The sequence below is a fragment of the Micrasema longulum genome, unplaced genomic scaffold, assembly GCF_059751315.1.
Source record: "Micrasema longulum isolate JH-2025_06_02 unplaced genomic scaffold, ASM5975131v1 h1tg000845l, whole genome shotgun sequence".
Lineage (NCBI taxonomy): Eukaryota > Metazoa > Arthropoda > Insecta > Trichoptera > Brachycentridae > Micrasema > Micrasema longulum.
Window position 1 is genome coordinate 147,953 of NW_028278037.1, and position 21,550 is coordinate 169,502.

The 21,550-nt window shown below is 32.1% G+C and overlaps 1 protein-coding gene across 1 annotated transcript in view; it reads right to left on the reverse strand.

Annotated features, from left to right (window-relative positions):
• LOC148278672 (protein CFDP2-like) overlaps positions 1 to 19,609 on the reverse strand; it is a 30,171-nt gene extending 10,562 nt beyond the window's left edge. The window contains exon 1 of the mRNA XM_088231041.1: positions 19,066 to 19,609. Within this exon, the coding sequence (XP_088087167.1) occupies positions 19,066 to 19,609 (544 nt within the window). The remainder of the gene's footprint in view (positions 1 to 19,065) is intronic.
• Positions 19,610 to 21,550: the final 1,941 nt, after the last annotated feature.

Consider the following 21,550-nt stretch of genomic DNA (forward strand, 5'->3'; position numbering starts at 1 on the left):
AATGTTTCTATTTATAAATCTGTACATAAACATTTTACTCGGTAACAAATAATGATTTTTTCGTCATGAAAACTGTAATTTATACATTGTGAAATAATTCTTTAATTTAATAGTCCCCTTTCGCGAGACAAGAGATCAGTATTTATTCCATCTGCCAGTCTGTGACACTAACTATGCACAACACTCTTCCCTCTACCGTTCTTGCTCACACTCTTATTCTTTTTTCATTTCTTGATGTATTTTATGTTCCTTAATTTATTAGAAAATAAATTGAGATTTATTCTATCTGACTGCGATATGCTCCCACTTACTTTTTAATGATGCTCACGCTTACACACACCTGATCACTCTCTCTCTCACACAAACACACCTCTACACTAATCTATAAATAATGTCACAAACATACCCTTTCACATGTATGCAAGCAGACATTTAAAAAAGTACCATAATTTCATATGTATGATTTTCATTTTCTTCTGAAAACTTCGCTGTCTTTAAAACTTATCTTTATCATATTATTTAAAACGGCTTGTCTATTTTTAAATTTGCATTTGCTATTTTCATCATCATCGTTCCCTTTTTGAATTTAATGGTGCATATGGCACTGCACTGATATACAAATCGCAGCGTATGTTGATCATTTTTGTTACATGAAGGTAAGATCAGTCTTACGTGTCAGGTGCCAGTCCAGGGACTATGAAATATTCTAGTGTAAAAACACATTTTTTAAAATAAATATGTTATGTCAACCATGAAGGGAATCGAACCCATGACCTCTTGCATGGTAGGCAAATGCGCTGACCACTACACCACGAGGCCGACTATTATTTTACATTGAGTATTAATTCTATTGTCTTTTGAATACTAATGAGGATAATATTTATAATAAAAAATACAGTTCTAAAAAAAATAAATGTATTGTCTTAAAATGGGGAATTTATCCCTAGTTAGACAGTTTAGATACATCACCAGCAAAAACCAAAAAAATGTGTATGCATACTTTTACTACTCATCAAAATTTGTCAAAATTTTAATGAAAAAATAATATCATATGCCGATGATACGGTTGTTTTAGTTGAGGGAGTTAACTGGAACTCAGTAAATTTAGTAGCTAATGACGTTACAAATAAATTGAAATTATGGTTGGACAAAAATGTATTATCTTTAATTACGGAAAAGACAAAAATCATCCCATTTTGTATCAACAAAACAAATTTAGATTCAGCAGTAAAAATAATTATTCACCAAAGGAATTGTAACAAAACTAACTGCGATCTTAAAAGTTCAGTACTTGATACAACAGATAAAATTAAATATATTGGTGTATACATAGACCAAAACTTCAAATGGAAAGACCATATCAGTAAACTAGAATAATAAAATGTATAAACATATTTATTAGATTAAGGAATATTTTAAAAATCAATAATTTAAAAATCGCCTATTACTCAATTGTACAATCTTGGTTACAATATGGTATTGTAGGGAAGGTGGTTCATATGTCAATATATTTAACCCTCTTAAAATATTAAAAAGATTAATTATTAAAGTAATTTTAAAGAAACCCTCAACATTCAATACGGAAAGTCTATGTAGAATATTTAAGATTCATACAGTAAATACTCTTAATAAAATAAATTCTATTATACAAATTTATAAAGAAGAAAAAAAAAATTTAAATGAATAAGTCACTCAGATACCAACATAATATTAAAATTTCTAAATTCCATACAAGTCATGGTCAAAATAGCTTTGTCTTCAAAGGTGTACACAATTATATTAATCTTCCCAATGAACTAAAAACTATTAAAAATAATATATCAATAAAGAAATTTAAAGTAAATCTAAAGAATTTTTTTGAACACGTGTAAAAACTACATTAAATTTTAATTAGTATGAATGTTTTATTGTTTTTTCTTTATAAGTCGTTTGTTTTTTTTTTTTCATGTACTCGTATTGAAAATTATATAAACTCTTATACATATACAACTACAACAGTGTAAGTCACTCTTTAAGCACAAGAGTTATTCTCTTTTTTTGAAGAGTTACAGTGATAAAATTTACTAGATGTGTAAAGTAGATATGTATAGATTTTTTTTAAATAATGTACCATTTGTGAAAATATTAATTTAAAAAAAAAAAGAAGAAGAAAAAAAACAATTGTACAAATTGCTAAGCATGAATTGTTGTAATAAATACGTTAGTAAAAAAAATACAAAATGGTCCTTGTTTCAAAAAAATATATTGCTATTGTATGAATTCCGATGACATTGTCACAACTCAAAGTCGGTCAAATTCTGAAATCTAAAGTTCTACAGGTCACAATGAAATGCCTCTTTAGATAAAACCACAAGTGTAGTACCCAGAATATGATCCCGATAGCAAAACTACTCAATATATGCATTTGTAAAAAAAATATTTATACATCTCACATCCGGTTCGATGTCGGCGATGCGCCTGTTGTAAAGCAAAATGCGCAACACCAAGTAAACTTTTTAGTTTAAAATTTATCAAACAATATTATTTAAATAGGTTTGCATTAAATCAAGCAATGTTTTTTAGATAAGCATACATATTTACATTGAAGTAATGACTTTTGCGAAGCCTTGGTGGTCTGTGCTGTAATTCACCACTGTAATTGGGCCTCTTGGTCTGTTGTGGACCAAAAAATAATAATTTATATTTAGTACGTAACGATCAAAATTCTACATAATTTTAAATACAACCCACATCAACAGATTTTTAACGGTCAATTATAGAGAAATATAACTTTGTTTTAAACATTTTTAAAATATTCAGAGTCTTTCAAATACTGTCGAGTAAAAAAAATATTTTGTGGCTACTGATTAGTAGCATAAATAATATTTTTATTGCTTTGTCATTGCATTGGCAACGCCCCTACTTTAAGTTTTAAGTTAATTGTAAACTGCGTTTGTAACCGTTTAAATTTTTATAGAACATTGTCACGAATCTTGACGTCACAATTATCAAGGCCAAACATATCGCGTTTTTAAGGGGACTTGTTTTTAATTTTTTGAGCTTACATTTCTTCATAATACCTACATCGATTTCGAAAAAAAAAAATTTTTCTGAATACATTTTATATATTTTTATCGGTATTCGTAGTATGTGATATTTCCATATTGTGTGAAATTCACAACGTTTTAGGTGCAAACCAATGACTACATCTTTAAAATTTCATCGGATAATACACAAATAATAATTTACTATATTAAGAATTTCAACAATAGTCGGAATAATCGACGTGCGTGCATGAGAAGATGTATGAATGTGAAGGAAGCAAAGGAAGTGTGCCAGGACAGAGTGGTGTGGCGTTCTATCCTCTCTGCCTACCCCTCTGGGGAAATGGCGTGATGGTTAGTTAGTTAGTTAGTTAAGAATTTCAACATATAAAATAATAAATTAGTTATGAAAAACAGAATAATAAGTTTTTTTTATATAAATTAATGCGACATGCCCTGGAAAAGCTCAATATTATTTGAAAATAAAAAATAAAAAAAATTATCAGTAATCAGAAATTTAGAGAACACAAAAATAAGGCAATATGTTTTTTGTTTTAATGACTTTTTCTTTTCTACACTATGTGTTATTTTATCGGCAGTTTGGTATTTAAACGAATTTCTCACATAAATAATGATGAATTCTATCCGTCTGCATAATATTCTTAATAAAATAACAGCAAATGAATTAAAAATATGTGCATTTATATAAAAAAAATAGGTACAAATCATATTTTTTTCTTTTTACTTGTTGGGTTTATGGTTGGCTGTAGATATTGCTTTAAGCAACAAGCCGGCCGAAGTGCAAACATTTTTTGCACGTAAACTAATTTTTAATGAACATGTTTATTTATTTATTGGTAAACAAACAATTTGCTCAGTTATGTTTATTAAGACAATAGGAACAAAGTCCTGTGTTGAGTCGGGATAAATATTTTACTTCAATAATATTTTGATTCGTTAATCACTATCAAGAATTCGGAAAACAAAAATATATTTAATGTAACTCGCAATTTTGGCGGTAATCAGAAAAGACAAATTCTAACCGATCAAAATGTTCGAGATACGAGTATTACACACCGTGCCAATGCTTCCTGGGGAGGTTTAACGATTCCATACGATCATTTATATCTGTAATGAAAATCTTTTATTGCTCTTACGTAGTGTATAAAAATAAAAGGTGGGATAAGTCGGGAATAAGACGGAAGAGAAAGGAAGGGAAAGACTGGGAAGAAGTGATAAATCGGAGTTGATGAAGTATAAAGAAGTAGTAATGCCTTCGTAATATGTTTTACAACTTTAAACTCCCAACACTTTATGAAGCTGTGAAGCGCTTATAAAAGAATTTGCAAGAATCTCGAAACAATCACTAGAAAAATAAAAAAACACCTACCAATTGATCGGATACAATTAATCAGACCCGATGAATGCATTAACGCAATTTACATAATTTTAAATTATTATAAATTAAAAAATTAAAAAACTAAAATTAAAAAAAAATTAAATTATTTTAAATTTTTTCTTCTCTAACTCATATAGTGTCCATGCGGCTCGACTGTGGAATCATCTCCCATCCACCATCAAAGATGTTACTACATTATCTCTGTTTAAATCACGTCTGAAGAAACGTCTCCTTTCTCTTTCTTAATCTCTCCTCTTTTCCTTTTTCCTCTTTTTACCTTTTTCCCATTTAGTAATAGTTTTGATTTAAGGTAATTTGTAAACAAATACGTTTATTTCTATTTTTATATATTTTTAGCTTTTTGATATTTTTTTCTATTGTATATGTTCTGTAACTTGAATTAACTTTTATTTTATTGGTTGGTTGGAAGAAATTGCCATTTGGCAATAAGCCCGCCAATGTACAAATAACATTATGTACAAAAAGTTAAATAAAAAAAATAAAGGTTTCAGCTCTTTTACTTCTCAAAAGTCAACAGATGGAAGAGTAAAAGAAATATGGATATTTAAACATAAACACAATGGTGAATGTTACACAGTGTGTAAAGTGCCCACCTAATCCAGTAAATAACAGGTCATAAGCCCATTGAATGCCTAGACAACCATGCCTCATCTCAAAAACGTTTTCTCTCTCTTTTGCAATAAATTAAGAGTATAATCTCAAAATAACTAGAGAGCGAAATTCCGCCTTGTTTACAAACATTTGGACGAAATCAAAATATGTTTTTGCCAAAATAGTCTAAACCTTAAAAGCGCATTTTGCACTAACCACAGTAGATACAAAATCATATTCAACCTCAACGATCAACGCTCAACCTAATCTCTACCGACCTATTCGTCCTTCCTATTTCCTAGCGCACTCCATGTTTAGCGCAATAATTCTACGTGTGAGTGCCGGAACAAACGTGCTATTATCAGTACAAAATCTAACATTGACGAGTGAAGTGCTTTACTAATATTTCAAGAGCGAGCTGTGCCTGCGTCATTTTAGACCGCCAGATCCATCTAGGCAAGCTGTGCCAGCGTCTTCCGACCGCCAGCTCCACCGGGGTTCCAGCACTCGTCACGCCTCATTTACCTGCAAGTTAGTGGAGTTACGCAACCTTTCTTCCCTAACAATACAGTCCACTTACTAAATTTTTCTCCTTTTAGGTCGGGGTATTCTTCACACCTCGTCCACTCCTCAACACATAAAAATATCAACAGGGTTAAAACAAAGAAACATATGTAAGGAATCTGGTCACGATATTCACAATTACAGTACGCGTTATTTGGGGAATCTGCATGTGTCTAAGTTTCACTCGACAAAGTTTGGCAGAAGGTCCTTGGAAAATATTGGCCATTCCGAATATAATAAACTGCCTGATGAGCCAAGACACGAAAAATTGAATAAAAAATCCAGAAGTGTTGCAATTAAAAAATATTTCTTAAACCTTTTTGATAGTGATAATTATTAATGTAATTTATATAGAGGGTTTTTTATGTTTCTTATACAATAATGTTTTCTTTCTATTTCGGATGTATTAATTTGTATGATATTATGTATTAACATATTACAACAGAGACGAATAACATTTAAGTCTAGGCATCTACAGGGCTTATGACCTGTCAATGGCTGGTTTAAGTGGCCACTTTACACACTGTATAACATTCACCATTCTGCCTATATTTGAACATCTATATTCCTTCAATTCTTTCATCTGTTGATGTTTGTGAAGTTAAAGAGCTGAAACCTTTATTACCTTCTCTTAAATGTTCTTCGTCTCTGTTGTAATATGTTAATATAAACAGCTCCCCTGGGAGTTGAATCCAGTCCTTGTCTACAAAAATTTGGACAAACTCAAAATATTGTTGATATTATGTATTGTCAAAAAAAATATTTTTCTTATGTACGGTCCCAAATAAGTTTTTTTAATAACTCCTGGGAGTATAAAATGTACTTTTTGTATTATATGTTTTATTAATAATAAAAATATTTTTAAAAAGAATTCAGAAGGGTTGGTAAAAGGTTAAGTAAAATGTAAATTTTCGACGTTTATTCAATAATAAAAACAAAAAAAAAAGTTGTTGCACTAATTTTCTTAATTCGTTTGATTTCGAATAGCAAAATATGACACGATTTTCCCTCACCAGGAGATATGAGCAAAGCCATAATGTAGGTAAACCAAGTACCCTGAAATAATACTCAACCACAAACAAATGCTTCTATTTTGACTCTGGCGCACCACAAACCCCCTCTTTCTATCCCCTAAATTTCGTGTTATTACATCGCTATCGAATTGAATACTCCACATTACAAACGGCAAGCTGAGTGCACGCAGCCATTCGTAATAAAATTATGTACGATTGAAGCTAATGCATGAACAATTTCAACTAATCAGCTTTGGTTACACTGATTCTGGCCGAGGTGTGAATGAAGTAAATTTACTCTAAATTAATATTTGCAGTTGACAAAGTGTCGGCCGAACAAAGGGCTAATCAAAACCCATACTGCGCTCGTTATAATATTGCGTTTCAGATAGTTGCAGCACCGCTTTGAAAACATTACTTTCATCCAGATGCAGACTAATGCAATCAATTTCAAATAAAAAAATTATGTTGTTGACACTCAAAACTGTAACAAAGTATTCATGTTCAAAACTGTAACATTCAGCAGCTGAAAGATAATATTAAGGGTGTAAAATTGCCTAAACCATCAATATTCGGCCACTTGCGCTTTTAAACATGTCTCCAATTTCGAAAATGGGGGTGGCTTTATAAAATGGTCATTTGTAGGATAATGATTATTTTAAAAGAATAAATAAATTAACAAATTACGATAGAGATGGAGAACATTTTAGAGAAAGAAATGTAGAAATCCAGGCATTCACAGGACTTATGATCTGTCGTTGGCTAATATAAGTGGCCACTTTACACACTGTGTAACCTTCACCATCTTGCCTATGTTTTAACATAAATTTTTCTTCAATTCTTCCATCTGCTGATTTCAGTGAATTTCCTTAGCCTTTTAAATGCCGTATGCATATTTGTAGATGTCATAAGACCTGTAAATGCCTGGACTTCCTTACTCCCTTCTCTAAAATGATCGCCTTCTCCGTTGTAATTTTTTAATCTTAATGACTCTCTTGGGGGTGAAATCCGATAATTTGTCTACAAACATTTAAACAAACTCAAAATATTGTATAAATAAATGTTTAATCATAGGAACACAATAAATAATGTTTATTTTATCTCCTGTTAAATCGTTGACAAGCGCCGTGGCGCAGTTGGTTAGATGGACAACTGTAAATCTGCCCTCGCAAGTTCGATTCCCGCCAGTTACAAGAAAGAAATCCAAGAAAGATTTTTTCTCAATTGGCTTGGGTGTTGTGGTGTATTTTTCATTACCTCCTTCTATATTCCCCATATCCCACCTGCTGACAAGCCTTAAAGTAGAGGCTTAGCGGGTTATTCCTTTTTTTTAATATACATATTTCTTTCATTTTACTTTTTAGTAAATACCTATACACCGAAAATACGATACTGAATATCGAATATGTAATATATACATTACCTATCGATAATGTTAAATGCAATAATTAATTTATTTCATTGTTTCCGCCTAGGCGGATAAATAATACAATTATCGGTGTAAAAGAGAATAGAGTGGAGTTGAGTCTGCCTTGTTGTGTAGTGGTTGGCGCGTTTGTCTACCATCCTTGAGGTCCTGCATTTGATTCCTAGCAAGGTGAAAGCGAAATATTATTTTTAAAGGCGGTTTAAACTGCAATATTCCATTGCTTCCTGGCTAACACCTGCATCTGAAGAGTTATAATAAAAAAAACAGATGACAGAAATTAGTTGTATTTGTTTTACAAATGCAGTGCCTTATACACCACTGGGTGCGTAAAGAGGAGTGATGATAATATACGCAATTATAAATACAAAAAAAATCTGTAAAGAATGATCGTTTTGAGTTTTTCCAAATTTTTGTAGACAAGGACTGGATTCAACCACCTAGGGAGCTGTTAATATGAACATTAGTTATAATAGAGATAAGGAACATTTTACAGAAGTAAAATAAAAAATATGCGCACTTACAGGGCTTATGATCTGTCGTTGGCTGGTTTAAGTGGCCACTTTACATATTTTGTAACATTCACCCATATATGAACATCGATATTCCCTAAATTCTTCCATCTGTTGATGTTTGTGAAATTAAAGAGCTGAAACCTTTATTGATGCGGGTGAGATTCATCAAGTTGAATTCTTTCAGCTACAAACTAGGCAATGCCCAGAAATTATTTTTAATTTTTCATACTTCACTTCTTGAACCAGGTGGATTTATCAACAATGTTTTTAATTTGTCCAAATTTTTGTACTGGATTCAACTAAACTTCACCCGCATTTATAAAGTTTTCAGCTCTTAAACTTCACAAGCATCAACTGATAGAAGAATTGAATGAATATAGGTGTTTGACAATAGGCAGAATAGTAAATGTTACATAGTGTGTTAAGTGGCCACTTAAACCAGCCAATGACATGTAATAAGCTCTATGGATGCTCAGACTTTAACATTACCTTCTCTTAAACGTTCTTCATCACTGTTGTAATATGTAAAAGAGTAAATATTAAATAATTCACCTAGTATCTGATATTCTCAAAGACCACAAGGCCCAGCATTGAGCAAGACGATGAAAAAGAAAAGAAATTAAAATTCATGAGCATTCAATTAAATTTTGCATTCCAAGCAACTTTAACTACGATTTGTTTAAACTCACAATGCTAATGCTTATGATTCCATAGCCTTCTACACTTTTGCAGCTCATTTAAAGTATTTATTTATTTATTTTAAATATTCCGACAGTTTTAAAAACAAGGTATTTTTGTACATCTATAGTATTTATATTTCAAAACATACAATGAAAATAACAAAAACCTAACATAAGCTATACACTTGTGGAGCAGTTGATTCAATATTGGTATGAGCGAATGAGAAAATCCATTTTACTTCTACCTACCTCCGCTATCCATTTTTTTATAGCCTTTTTAAACATTTTCTCGTTACTAATGGGTTTAATAGAAAGTGGAAGTTGGTTATAGATTTTAATTAAATAATACTCAAAATTCCTTTGTCCGAAAGTGGTTTTAGTTTGTATTTGATGTATTGTGAGAGTTATGACTTTCATTTGAATAAGAGTAGTTTTTTAATCTATAAGTGAATATTGTTTTAGCGTATAATTGTTTTGGTGTCATAAGTTGTGATTTATGGAATATTTCTTCAGTAGATTTCTGTATCGAGACTCTGTATATTTTTTTAATTATGGATTTTTGTGCAACAAATACACTATTTAAAACTGTGTCACTCGCACCACCCCATCCGATTATACCATATTCCAAAATTGATTGGCACAATTCAAAATAAATCTTTAAAATATATTTTGTGGTTAAGGGTACCCGATCCTCAAGTCGAAGTTGGCAGTCATGTTGTATCTAAACTTTAATGGCAGATACTCCATACTGTATCTAGGGCTTGTGTTGATTCTACAACTGCAATGCAAACATCGAACCCTAGTCCTTAAGTTAAGGACGAAACTTCATCCACCTCCAACTGCGGAGTGCAATATAAAGTCAACGTTTACGGTGAGATTTTCTTTATTTAAAATTAATGTTAAATTTAAAACTTTCTCTTAACGTAATTTTCTTTCATGGATATTTTGAGTTTATACAGTAAAACATTTTGTTATGAGACCACTCGAATTTATTTTGAAGCACTTCTATATTGTTTTGGAAAGCACAGCTTTAACCGCTCAGAAGTTAGATTAACCATAAAAAAGCACTACCAAACATATTTTACGTATCGTATTTTAAAAAAATATAAATATATATATATATATTTTGACCCTTGTATTTAGTAGCCTTACGTGTCATGTACTAGGCTAAGGTATTCGGAAAAAAAAAATGGTTTGTCTTGGAAATGGGATGTTCGATCACTGATTTTCATTTATTACCTTTATGGGTGCAATCACCATTGTTGCAGTCCAAAAACAATGGCGCGTGATAATTACTTTCAACGACAGTGTAGATATATGTTAAAGATATTTCATCTTTCTTGCATTCTGTTTCAAGATTATGGCGTTGTAAACTGAAAAAATGGGCACTGAAATAACAGATGTTCGATACTCTGTGAAGAAATATCATCGCATGGACAATAGTCATCATTCCTTAATTTAAACCTATACAGGTAACTTCTCATAGCTCCGTGTTCGGTAAAAAATTGAGTCATTTCGAAAGTCATTTGGTGATGACGACGGAAGTTTGTTCGTTGGGAAAAACATTTTAGTAATTTTACCTGTAGAAGAAACGCGGTAATGATCCTCCCAACGCTGCTGCGAATTTTGTTTTATTCAGCGTTAAGCAAAGCTAAAGGGAAATTCTGAGGAGAAAGGTGTCGTTCTTTTACAAGTTGCGGCTCTTGCTCGTTCATCTGCTCTCTCATTTCCTACAATACCAGCATGTCCTCTTATCCAGCATTTTTGAATAATCATTCTTTTGATTTATGTATCGTATAATCACCGCTATGATTTTTTCACTGTTTTTCAAACAGAATATAATAAACGCCGATTTTCGCCAATGAACTGAACTGAACTATAAAGTAACCAACAAAAACCAGTATACAAAATAATAATATCATTAAAATTAAAAAAATATTTAGTAAAATAATATAATTGTTTCAATAATTTACATATTGTGTATAAAGTATAAATAAAAATAATCAATAAAGTAACAAAATAAACGTTAAAACAATATTTAAAAAAAAACAGAACGAAACATCAAAATATATGAAACGGAAATAAGGATAAGTTTAAAGAAGGAAGGAAAGGAAAAGGGGATTAATTTAATTATTTCATTCAATGAATAAATTAATTGAATGCTTTAATTTTTACCGCGAGAAAATATCTTTTCATACCCCATTCCACATGTGTAGCATTGAACGTCTTCATTGTTCAGTATAAAATCTCGGTAATTTGAAACCGAATCTAAAGAATATGCTGGTGTTTTATTCGTTTTAGTTTTTATGTAAGTCTGTTTTATTGTAAACGTAAACTACCTCGTATGTGGTACGTGTGATGATGTAATGTGTTGTAGTTTGTAGATCGTAAAGCTCAAGAGATTCACATTGAATTTAATTAGAAAATAGATGTCAAGCGACTAAAGTTGGAAGACGGTGTAACGGGATTACGAATGGACTCCGTGTACGAGTATAATGTTCCTTCTGTGCATAATTATTAAATGCAATGAATGTAGGTTTCTTAAATCAATTTCCTCTAAAATAATTTTAAAAGTTAAGTTGGTTTCATGTCGATAAATACCATTTTTGAATTCATTATTTTAATCTTTTTATTTAGATTTCTTGCTACCCATTATTTATTTATTTAAACGCCCTAGGGACTTTTACATTTAATTGTAATACATTCAAGTGCGGCAGTGTACCATAAGTATATACTTCCTCAAGGATTCCACTTAGGACCTTTATTATTTTTAATTTACATAAATGACATTGGCAAATTTATCAAACATTTTAATTTTCTCATGTTTGCTGACGATACTAAATTATGTTTAAAAATGAAGTTAGAAAATAATTGTTGGGAATTACAAAACGACCTAAATAAACTAGCGGATTACTGTTACCATAACCAGCTATTCTAACACACTGATAAATGTTTCGTTATTTTTTTCACTAGAAACATAAATAAAATTATTTTCAACTATGAAATTAACGGTAATTGTCTTGTCCGGAAAAACGAGCTGAGAGATTTAGGTGAGATTATGGATGAAAAACTCTTATTTGATTCCCATATTCAGGCGTCTATAAATAAGGCTTACAGAAATCTGGGCTTTATTATGCGCACCAGTTAACCATTCAAAACAACCGCATCCCTCAAAATTTTATATAATGTATACGTTTGCAGCCATCTTGAGTTTGCATCTGTTGTTTGGAATCCTCGATATACAATTTATATATCACAACTAGATAGAATACAGAATAGATTCCTTAAACTTCTGGATCGTAAATTTCTTACATATTTTGACTCGTATGAAGACTCTTCTTCTTTTCATAGTTTAACTTCCCTTACTAAACGTAAAATCATTTCTGATCTGTCTTTTCTCTTCAAAATTTTAAACAATTTTATAAATAGTCCAAGTCTCTTGGAGCGTATTTCAATCAATTGTCCCGTAAAGTCAACACGGCAAGTTCTTTTTTTTTAATTTTGGCCCAAAAAAATTATGTTCAAAACTCGTTTATTTATCGTAGCTGCTCCAAATTTAATTTACTTTGTACCCATTTAGATATTTTAAATACAAAATCTTGTGACTTAAAAACAAAACTTTTTGAAACACTGTAAAATGAAACATTTGTCAGTGTGTAATAAGTTTATGTTCGTTTAAATATGTTTATTTTATGATGATATAAACATTTTGAATTGGTCAACTATATTGTGAAAATCCCTCTCCTTCACTCTATTTCTTCATCCCTTAACCTTCTTACGAGCTCTTTTTTTTTCTTCTCATGTTTTGTATATTATTTTTCTCTTAACTTAGTAACATGTTTACTGTAAACTTTAGCTGGATGTATGTTCTATTTTTTACATTTTGTATTATTATATAACAACTGTTGTTTTTCCTTAATAAATAAAAAAAAAAAAAAAAAAAAAACAATACATTAGATCAAAAGTAAGAAAAACTAAAAGAAACAATAATAAATAAAAATAAAGAAATGCACCTACATAGGTAAAGGGGTAGAAAGAAAGATATTTAATATATTTACATACATAAATACACACACATACATACACAAGCATCTGCACATATACACACACACATAAACATACATGTGTACACACATACATATACTCGTAAATATAGGTATTGTTATAGATATTTATTTTATTTCATTTATTATGGTTCACAAACAATAAACAATACGTACGACATTGGTATATTAATTACAATTTGTAATTTTTAGATATTGTTCATCAATTGTATGTGAACACAACATGCGCCAACAGGTAAAAAAATTAATAATTCAGAGGTTCAGCGATTTAATTTAGTGTAAGACACTCATGCACACACCAAAAAAATAGTTTACACTTAACTCAATAATTTCAATTATGTTCAATGTAACAAATGTAAAAGAAACGAAATGAAAAAATATGTTAGTTGACCCAATTATTCAATATGGATTAAGAATATGGGGACTAAGTTTTAAATCTTATACGGATAGAGTCTTGAACTTACAGGTACAAATTTTAAAAATTATCGTACCTGTAAAAATAAAGAATGAGGCAAAAGACAACAATAAAATATTATTTGATTTTGTTAACGTTTTGCCAATCAACAAACAGTGTCAGTATAAGATAATGACAGATCATTTCCTCGATTGCAATTTTAAATCCAAAATAAACCACCAGATCATGACCCGACAAGTATCGGCACTGCAGCTGATGGTACCACGACAGAAAAACTACTATGGTGACAGAACAATGTGTAGTGTAGTACCAAAACTGTACAATTTAATACCAGCTAAAAATCGTGAAGAAAAAAACCTAATTTCTTTAAAAAAAATAGGCAAAAAATTATTAAACAGCAAGTGAAACTTAAGTGTATAAATATATTATATTCTTCAGTTATTATTAAACTATGTACTTACTTATAATTTTTTTTTAAAAATGTAATGTAACCCGCAGACAAGCTTCGGCTTTGCGGGAACAAAAATACAATTATGTTGGTTACTTATTTGTTAAAATAAATAAAACTTAAAAAAAAAAAAAATCTATATCATGATAAAGTTAAATATCTGCTTCTCTCAAAATTTCTATAATTTTTGACCTAAACTTACATACATTATCACAAAAAATATTAGCCTCGGTAAATATATTGTTATATAGGTCGCATATTCTAGGTATTGTTTATTGTTTAAAATAGTTTGTTGACGCGCCTTCTGTGTAAAACAGATGACTTTGTCCTGTCGATCTAGATGGCACACAGAATGGAAGTCTTTCAATTAGGTTAGGAGAATCAATATTTTTATTTATAAATTTGAATAAAAATAACTGGTCTAACATTATTCTTCGACTTTTAAGAGAGTTTATTCCATGATACTGCATACTTTCAGCATGGTTAGAGAAGTTAATGTTTAACCGGTAGTCGACCTGCTTAGTAAAAAAATTGTTGGACCCTTTCTAGTCTATTAATACTAACATTATAGTAAGGTGACTAAATAGAAGTGCAGTATTCTAGCTGGGAACGAACAAATGTTTTGTAGAGTTTTTCATAAAAAAGTATATCTGTTATAGACTATAAAACTAAGACATTATGTATGACTGTATGTTTTCTAAATAAAATAAAATAGAATATAACAAGAGGTTTAGAGTTAAATCAAGGACATGGTTGACATGAAATATTGATTTAGAAATGTATTATTACACTTTTGTCGGTCTCGTAGTGTAGTGGTCAGAACGTTCAGAACCTACCATGCAAGAGGTCTCAGGTTTAATTCCCGGCATGGTTGACATGAAATATTTATTTAAAAAGGGGTTTTTACACAAGAAAGTGTTATAATCCCTGCCCTGGCACCTGAAGCGTAAGACTGATCATCTCACCAGATTGGTTTACCGATTTAATGCCCTATGAACCATTAAACGTGGACAGATAATGATGATGAGGTTATTATACAAGAATATTTCATAGTCTCTGGACTAGCACCTGAAGCGTAAAACTGATCATCTTTCCCTCTCTGTTGTAACAAATTTAGTTACAGAAGAGCAATTATTTAGCCATTTTGTAGCATCGCGTCATACTGAACTGTTTGACGTCTTTAATAACAAATATAACATTAAAAACATTACAACCCATAATATATGTTTACAAAAAATAGTTAAATGTACAAGTTTTTTAATTAACATCAACCCTTTACAAAATGGGATAAGAAAAATATGAAATCTGACATTGGCTTTTCTATATATTGGTTGTATAATATATATATATATATATATATATATGTGTCAACTTAAAGTGGAATTGTCAAATATCTAACCTTTTTTATCGATTGTGGACTCTATTTAGTACTTTTTCCGAAGTACATTGAGAATTGTTTATTTTTCCTTGCTGGAGGCTATAATAAGATATGGTATCAAAACATGGGGTCACTCAACAATCACAAACATGAAAATGATACAGAGTTTACAGTATTCCATCGTAAAAAAATCTCTAATGATATTTACAAAATGAGGAGTAATAAATATGTACCTTATAGATGTATATTATTAAGGCGCTGCCGACTTAAGGAATTCATTTTGAAACAAAAAAAAACGATGAATTAAAAAATATATTGAAACATTGTTTTATACGAGATTTACGCAAAATAAAGGCTTATTGGTCCTAAATACATGCAACAAATGTGGAAAAAGAGCACTAAAATGTGTTGTTCGAGCTGATTTCAATTTGTTGCCAAACAAAATGGCACTACCAAGAGAGACACGGGCAAAATAAGAGAATCTTTTCGATCTGGAGTTTATATAAAGTTTATATTTTATTCATATATATAAATTAAATGGAATATAAACATAGAATACATATATAAATATTTAAATAAATAATGTTTTTAAAAAAGGTTTTATGCCGATTATGTTCACATTTCAATTTTAATTTTTTTTATTCCTGTTTTGTATTTCTTTTTTAATTTTTTAAATAAAATAAGATAATTACTTTTTTTTTTTTTAATTTCTCGCTCCTTAATTTTTTAGTATTATACAAATAGTTTAATCATATGTTTTAATGTCCAAAATCTTTCCTGACAAGCCATATAAATTGGCTTCGTGAGTCCTGTTCAAAAATATACGTGTATATATTAATTACATGTAAATAATTTATTTTTTTTAATTCTATTTTGCTAAAAATGATATTTTACGACAAATACCTTCTGACGTCATCAGAATGCAAGCTAAAGCAAGTAAAGTACCTAAGTTATTAAATTGATGGTATTCAGAAAAAAACCTTCAGATGTTCTTTCAAACGGCTCATTTTTGCAAATCGAGAAATCATTTACATACTTACATCCCTCAAAGCTTTCGAGTGAGAAGCTTTTAGTACTACTTATGAAAGAAATTGTCGCGTTTTACAAGCAAAAGAGAAAGCGGAGTTTCAAAGAATCTAGGAAGCACTTTTATTGACATGGGGGAAAACTCTTCACAGCTTGAATATTATCTTGTCTAACTAACTAACTAACTAACTAACCATCACGCCATTTCCCCGGAGGGGTAGGCAGAGAGGATAGAACGCCACACCACTCTGTCCTGGCACACTTCCTTTGCTTCCTTCACATTCATACATCTTCTCATGCACGCACGTCGATTATTCCGACTTTTCACATGACCACTTTCAAGAATTTGTTGTACTTGATCATGCCATGTCTTTCTCGGCCTTCCTCGACTTCTACAACCAGACACATTCGCATCATAAATCTTTTTAGCCGTTCTTTCATCATTCATTCGCTCCACATGACCGAACCATCGCAAAAGACCTTTCTTAATTTTGTCGATAATGCTTAACTCAGCCTTGCATTCTGCTCTAATTTCGACATTAGGGCACCTATCATACATTGTTTTTCCGCACATTCGCCTGAGGGATCGCATTTCAACAGCATTCAGTCTACTTTCGTCCCTTTTTTTCCAACTCCATGCTTCGCTTCCATACATTAGGGTTGGTACCAGAACTCCATTATGAACTGCTAATTTAGCCTCTTGCGATAGACACTTATTTGCTACGACAGACTTTAAGGCACCATTAACTCTGTTACCGGCACTAACCCTCCTTTCAATATCCTTGTCCATATTTCCATCTCTAGTAAACATACTACCCAGATATACAAATTCTTCGACCTGTTTCAAACTATCTCCATTTACTACAATCTTACATTCAGTCATAGTTACATTTCTTTCAAAGACCATGACGTTCGACTTTTGCACATTCATTAGCAAATCACTCTCCTTGCACACTTCGTAAACCTTTGTAACCAAGGATTGCAGTTCCTCTTCGCTGTCAGCTAGGAGGACTGCGTCATCGGCGTACAGAAGGCAACTGACAGTTAGATTACTCATTTTCGCTCCCACATCCATACTTTTCAATTCTTTCATACATTTATCCATGTATATGTTGAATAACCACGGTGACATTACACATCCCTGTTTGACTCCTTTAGGGATGTCAAACCAGGAAGTTAATGACCCATTTACCCTTACACACGCTACACTATCTTTGTACAAAGAAGCAATAGCGCGGACAAGGTTGTCACTCACTCCATACTCCGATAGAACCATCCATAATTTTTTCCTATCAACTCGATCAAATGCTTTTTGCAAATCAACAAAAGCGCAAAAAAGCTTCTGGTTTTTCGCCAAAAACTTTTCTGTCATATTGCGTAATGCAAATATTTGATCCATACATCCTCTACCATTCATAAATCCACTCTGTACATCCCATACTTTCTCTTTGGTCACGTTTCTTACTCTTTCTATCAGTATTCTTCCATACATTTTGCCGACAGCGCTCAGAAGACTGATAGCTCTGTAATTCCCACACTCCACCTTAGAACCCTTTCCCTTGTATAACGGCATAACAACTGCCCTCCTCCAATCAGGTGGAGTCCTTTCCTCCTTGAGACACAAGTTAAAAAGTTTATGTAGCCATGTGAGAATTAATTTGCCACCCGACTTAATAAACTCTGCTGCAATACAGTCATACCCTTGCGCTTTACCATTCCGCATACATTTGACAACACTGATAATTTCTTTCATACTAATCTGACTTACCTCATCATTTGCGTTCAAACACACCTCGGATAATGTCGATACATCGGCACCGCCCGAGTTACCAGTGTGCGATTCATAAACTTCCTCAAAGTATTCCTTCCATCTCTCTTTTATTCCACTCTCACTAGTCACCATTTTTCCATCCTTATCTTTAACAACTGTCATGCCTCCGCTTTCACTGCTACTCCTGGAGTTTTTCACAGCTTTCCAGAAAACTTTAATGTTTTCATGGAAATTGTGTGTCATTTTCATTCCTTCTTCATCCTTCAATTTTTTCTTCCGTTCACATACACCCTGCTTAACCTTTTTCTTACTTTCACCATACACGCGTTTAGCCGATTCATATTCAATTGTATTCTTTTTTACAGCAAGCAAATTTATCCACGCATCCTTCTTTTCTTTAACGAGTTTTTTGACTTCGTCGTCCCACCACGCATCACCTTTCTTTCTCCCTAGCGTTGTCACACCGCACACTTCTTTCGCCGCCTCGCACATACTTATTTTCAAACACTCCCACATATCATTTATACCCATACATTCTACATCTTTTTCGTTCAGTCTGTGACTCACAGATCTTTCAAAATTATCTTTTATGTCAGCATTTTGCAGTTTTTTAACTTTGACTCTAGAAGGAGCCTGCACTTTGTTTGTTTGGGACCGCCATCCCTTAAACAGAATCACCCTTGAGACCACTAAAAAATGGTCTGATTCCATCTCGGCCCCTCTGTACACACGTGTGTCGACAGTTACAGGCTTCAATCTAGAGTCAATGATGACATAATCGATAATCGACCTTTCATTTCCTCTCTCCCATGTGTATTGATGGATTCCTTTATGCTCGAAAAATGTATTCGATACAAAAAGGTTCCATTCCAGGCATACCTCTAGCAGTCTTTTCCCATTGTCATTCACTCTTGCATCCCCAAACATACCTAGAGCTGACTCCAGCCCATCTCTCCTTGTTCCCACCCAACCATTAAGATCTCCAGCCAAAACTATCCTTTCGTTATCTTTTTTCCCATTCATCACATTCATTAGACTCGTCCAAAACTCGTCCTTCTCAGATTCACAGTCGGAGTTGACAGGAGCGTATCCTATGATAACAAGCAATCTTGTCAGTCCGACCTTAAATCTGACAAACATGAGTCTCTCACTTACAAATTCATATTCATTCATGCCCTCTATCATTCTTGGCGATAGAAACGCAGCAACACCCCGGCAAGCTCTGTCCGTCTCAGGGAGACCGGACCAGAGAACCAGAGTATCACCGTGCTCCATCGAACCACTCCCTTTCTTCCAAGTCTCAGAGACACACAATAAATATATACATTTATTCTTCATTATATCACACAGTTCATTCATCTTATCAGTCATACGTCCTCTTACATTCCAAGTGGCAATTCTACATTCCTGAGAATTCCTCCTCTTTGCGCCCCCCCGAGAGAAGCGACCTGATGGGTTGCGAGCCTCATCACCTCATCTATTATCTTGTCATAAATTCAAAAACATTAACAAGTATAATATATTGTCTGTGTGCAGGCGGATGAAGCGAATGGAATAGCCGGCGGATGAAGCCTATTTAGTCTGCTATGTAAGTACAGAGAACCTGGGATCTTCATAGATGTTGAACAGCTCATCGTTATATCTAATTCTCGAGGTTCGCTGTCTGTGTTCAGTTCAGTCCAACGGATTAATTGGTTGTTTGTTATTTTCATAAATAAAAGTCAAACTTTGTTAACATTTTAATATTTTACGAAAAGTATAAGTCAATAACAATTTTAGGGTGACTGTTTACACTGATATCTTTCCATAAAAGCTTCACGAGTACTAAAGTTAATAGGTCTCAAATTTAGGTCAACGAGACAATACAACTTCGTATTACCTGCAGAGCTCATCTCTTGAAATCGCCAAGTTTTCCCAACCTTAAAAATCACCAACGGAAAATTTTACTTCACTGATTAAATTTGCAATTTTTTCGGTGAAATAAACAATACTATTGAAATACAAGAACGAGAAAAATTTAGTATGAGTTTAACGAATATTCAAAGTTTGTTCAAGTATTTGTAAAAAGAATTCAATTTCCGTTACCGTTCAAACGCACAATGAGTTTTTCTGGTTTTGTAATGCCGTATATTGTTCGCACTCTTTTCCAACGTTTTGAATCGCATCGCAGCGTCCATCGTCAAGGCTGATGTTATGTATGTAGATTTATACGTAGTTGCATTTTAAAACAACTGCCACATGATACAAAAGAGTACATAACGTTACATGATTTTTTTATGAATCATTATAGTGAATTTTTCATCTACACATACGTTAAAATATAATGTAACGTTATTAGCCTTGTTTTATAAGTAATATTCAATAAAGCTTTTTTTTAATTAAAAAAAAGGGGGGGTCTGTTTTATATAAGCTCCTAATGTCACTGCGACCTGTGTAGATCTATTGTGAAGGGTCCCCATAAATTAATACTTGCCCTCCATGCCCAGGTCTTTTTGAAGCCTGGCCACCGAGGTTATTTAATTATTTAAACAAACAGTTTGTATATATTTAAAAGCAACAAAACACAATTTGTCGCACAAATAGACAAGAGTCTTTTCGGAGGCTAGCAAATTGTGGATTTGGAACATATAGGTATGCAAAGAAGAAAAAATATATTAAGCATTAAAAAAAAGAATAAAAAAATGCTAATATTTGGTTCACCTGGAATAAGTCACGAATCTTCTTGTGTATTTGCATTTTTTTTTCAATTCATGTTTTATCATTGTCCATTGATAAGTATGTGTGAACATTGATATAATCTGTGTGGATTCTATACTCGGAACATTTTTATTTATGTGTTTTGTATTTCAAATATTTTTCAGCGACTGAATTAAATTTTATCCAAAGCAATATTGGATGCTCTGGCCGTTACAAGAAAACGGTGTGTCCAGAGAGAACGTATCCACTTGAATGGACGAGTTTACTAACTCTTATGAACTCATTGCTTTTTCCTCTCGTGCTTCCTGGTACTAGACCAGGTTTTGCGCTGTTATATAGCGTGACTGCATTTTCGTAAATTTAAACATTTGTTTTTTATTTAATGTCAACATAGCAAATAAACTAAATAAATAAAGTGGCACACCTTACGGTGACACAATCAGTGTATGTATCTACTAATTTTGTGTTTTTTTTTTTTTTGTGAATCGATTTACCTAGTAGTACCAAATATTTCAGATA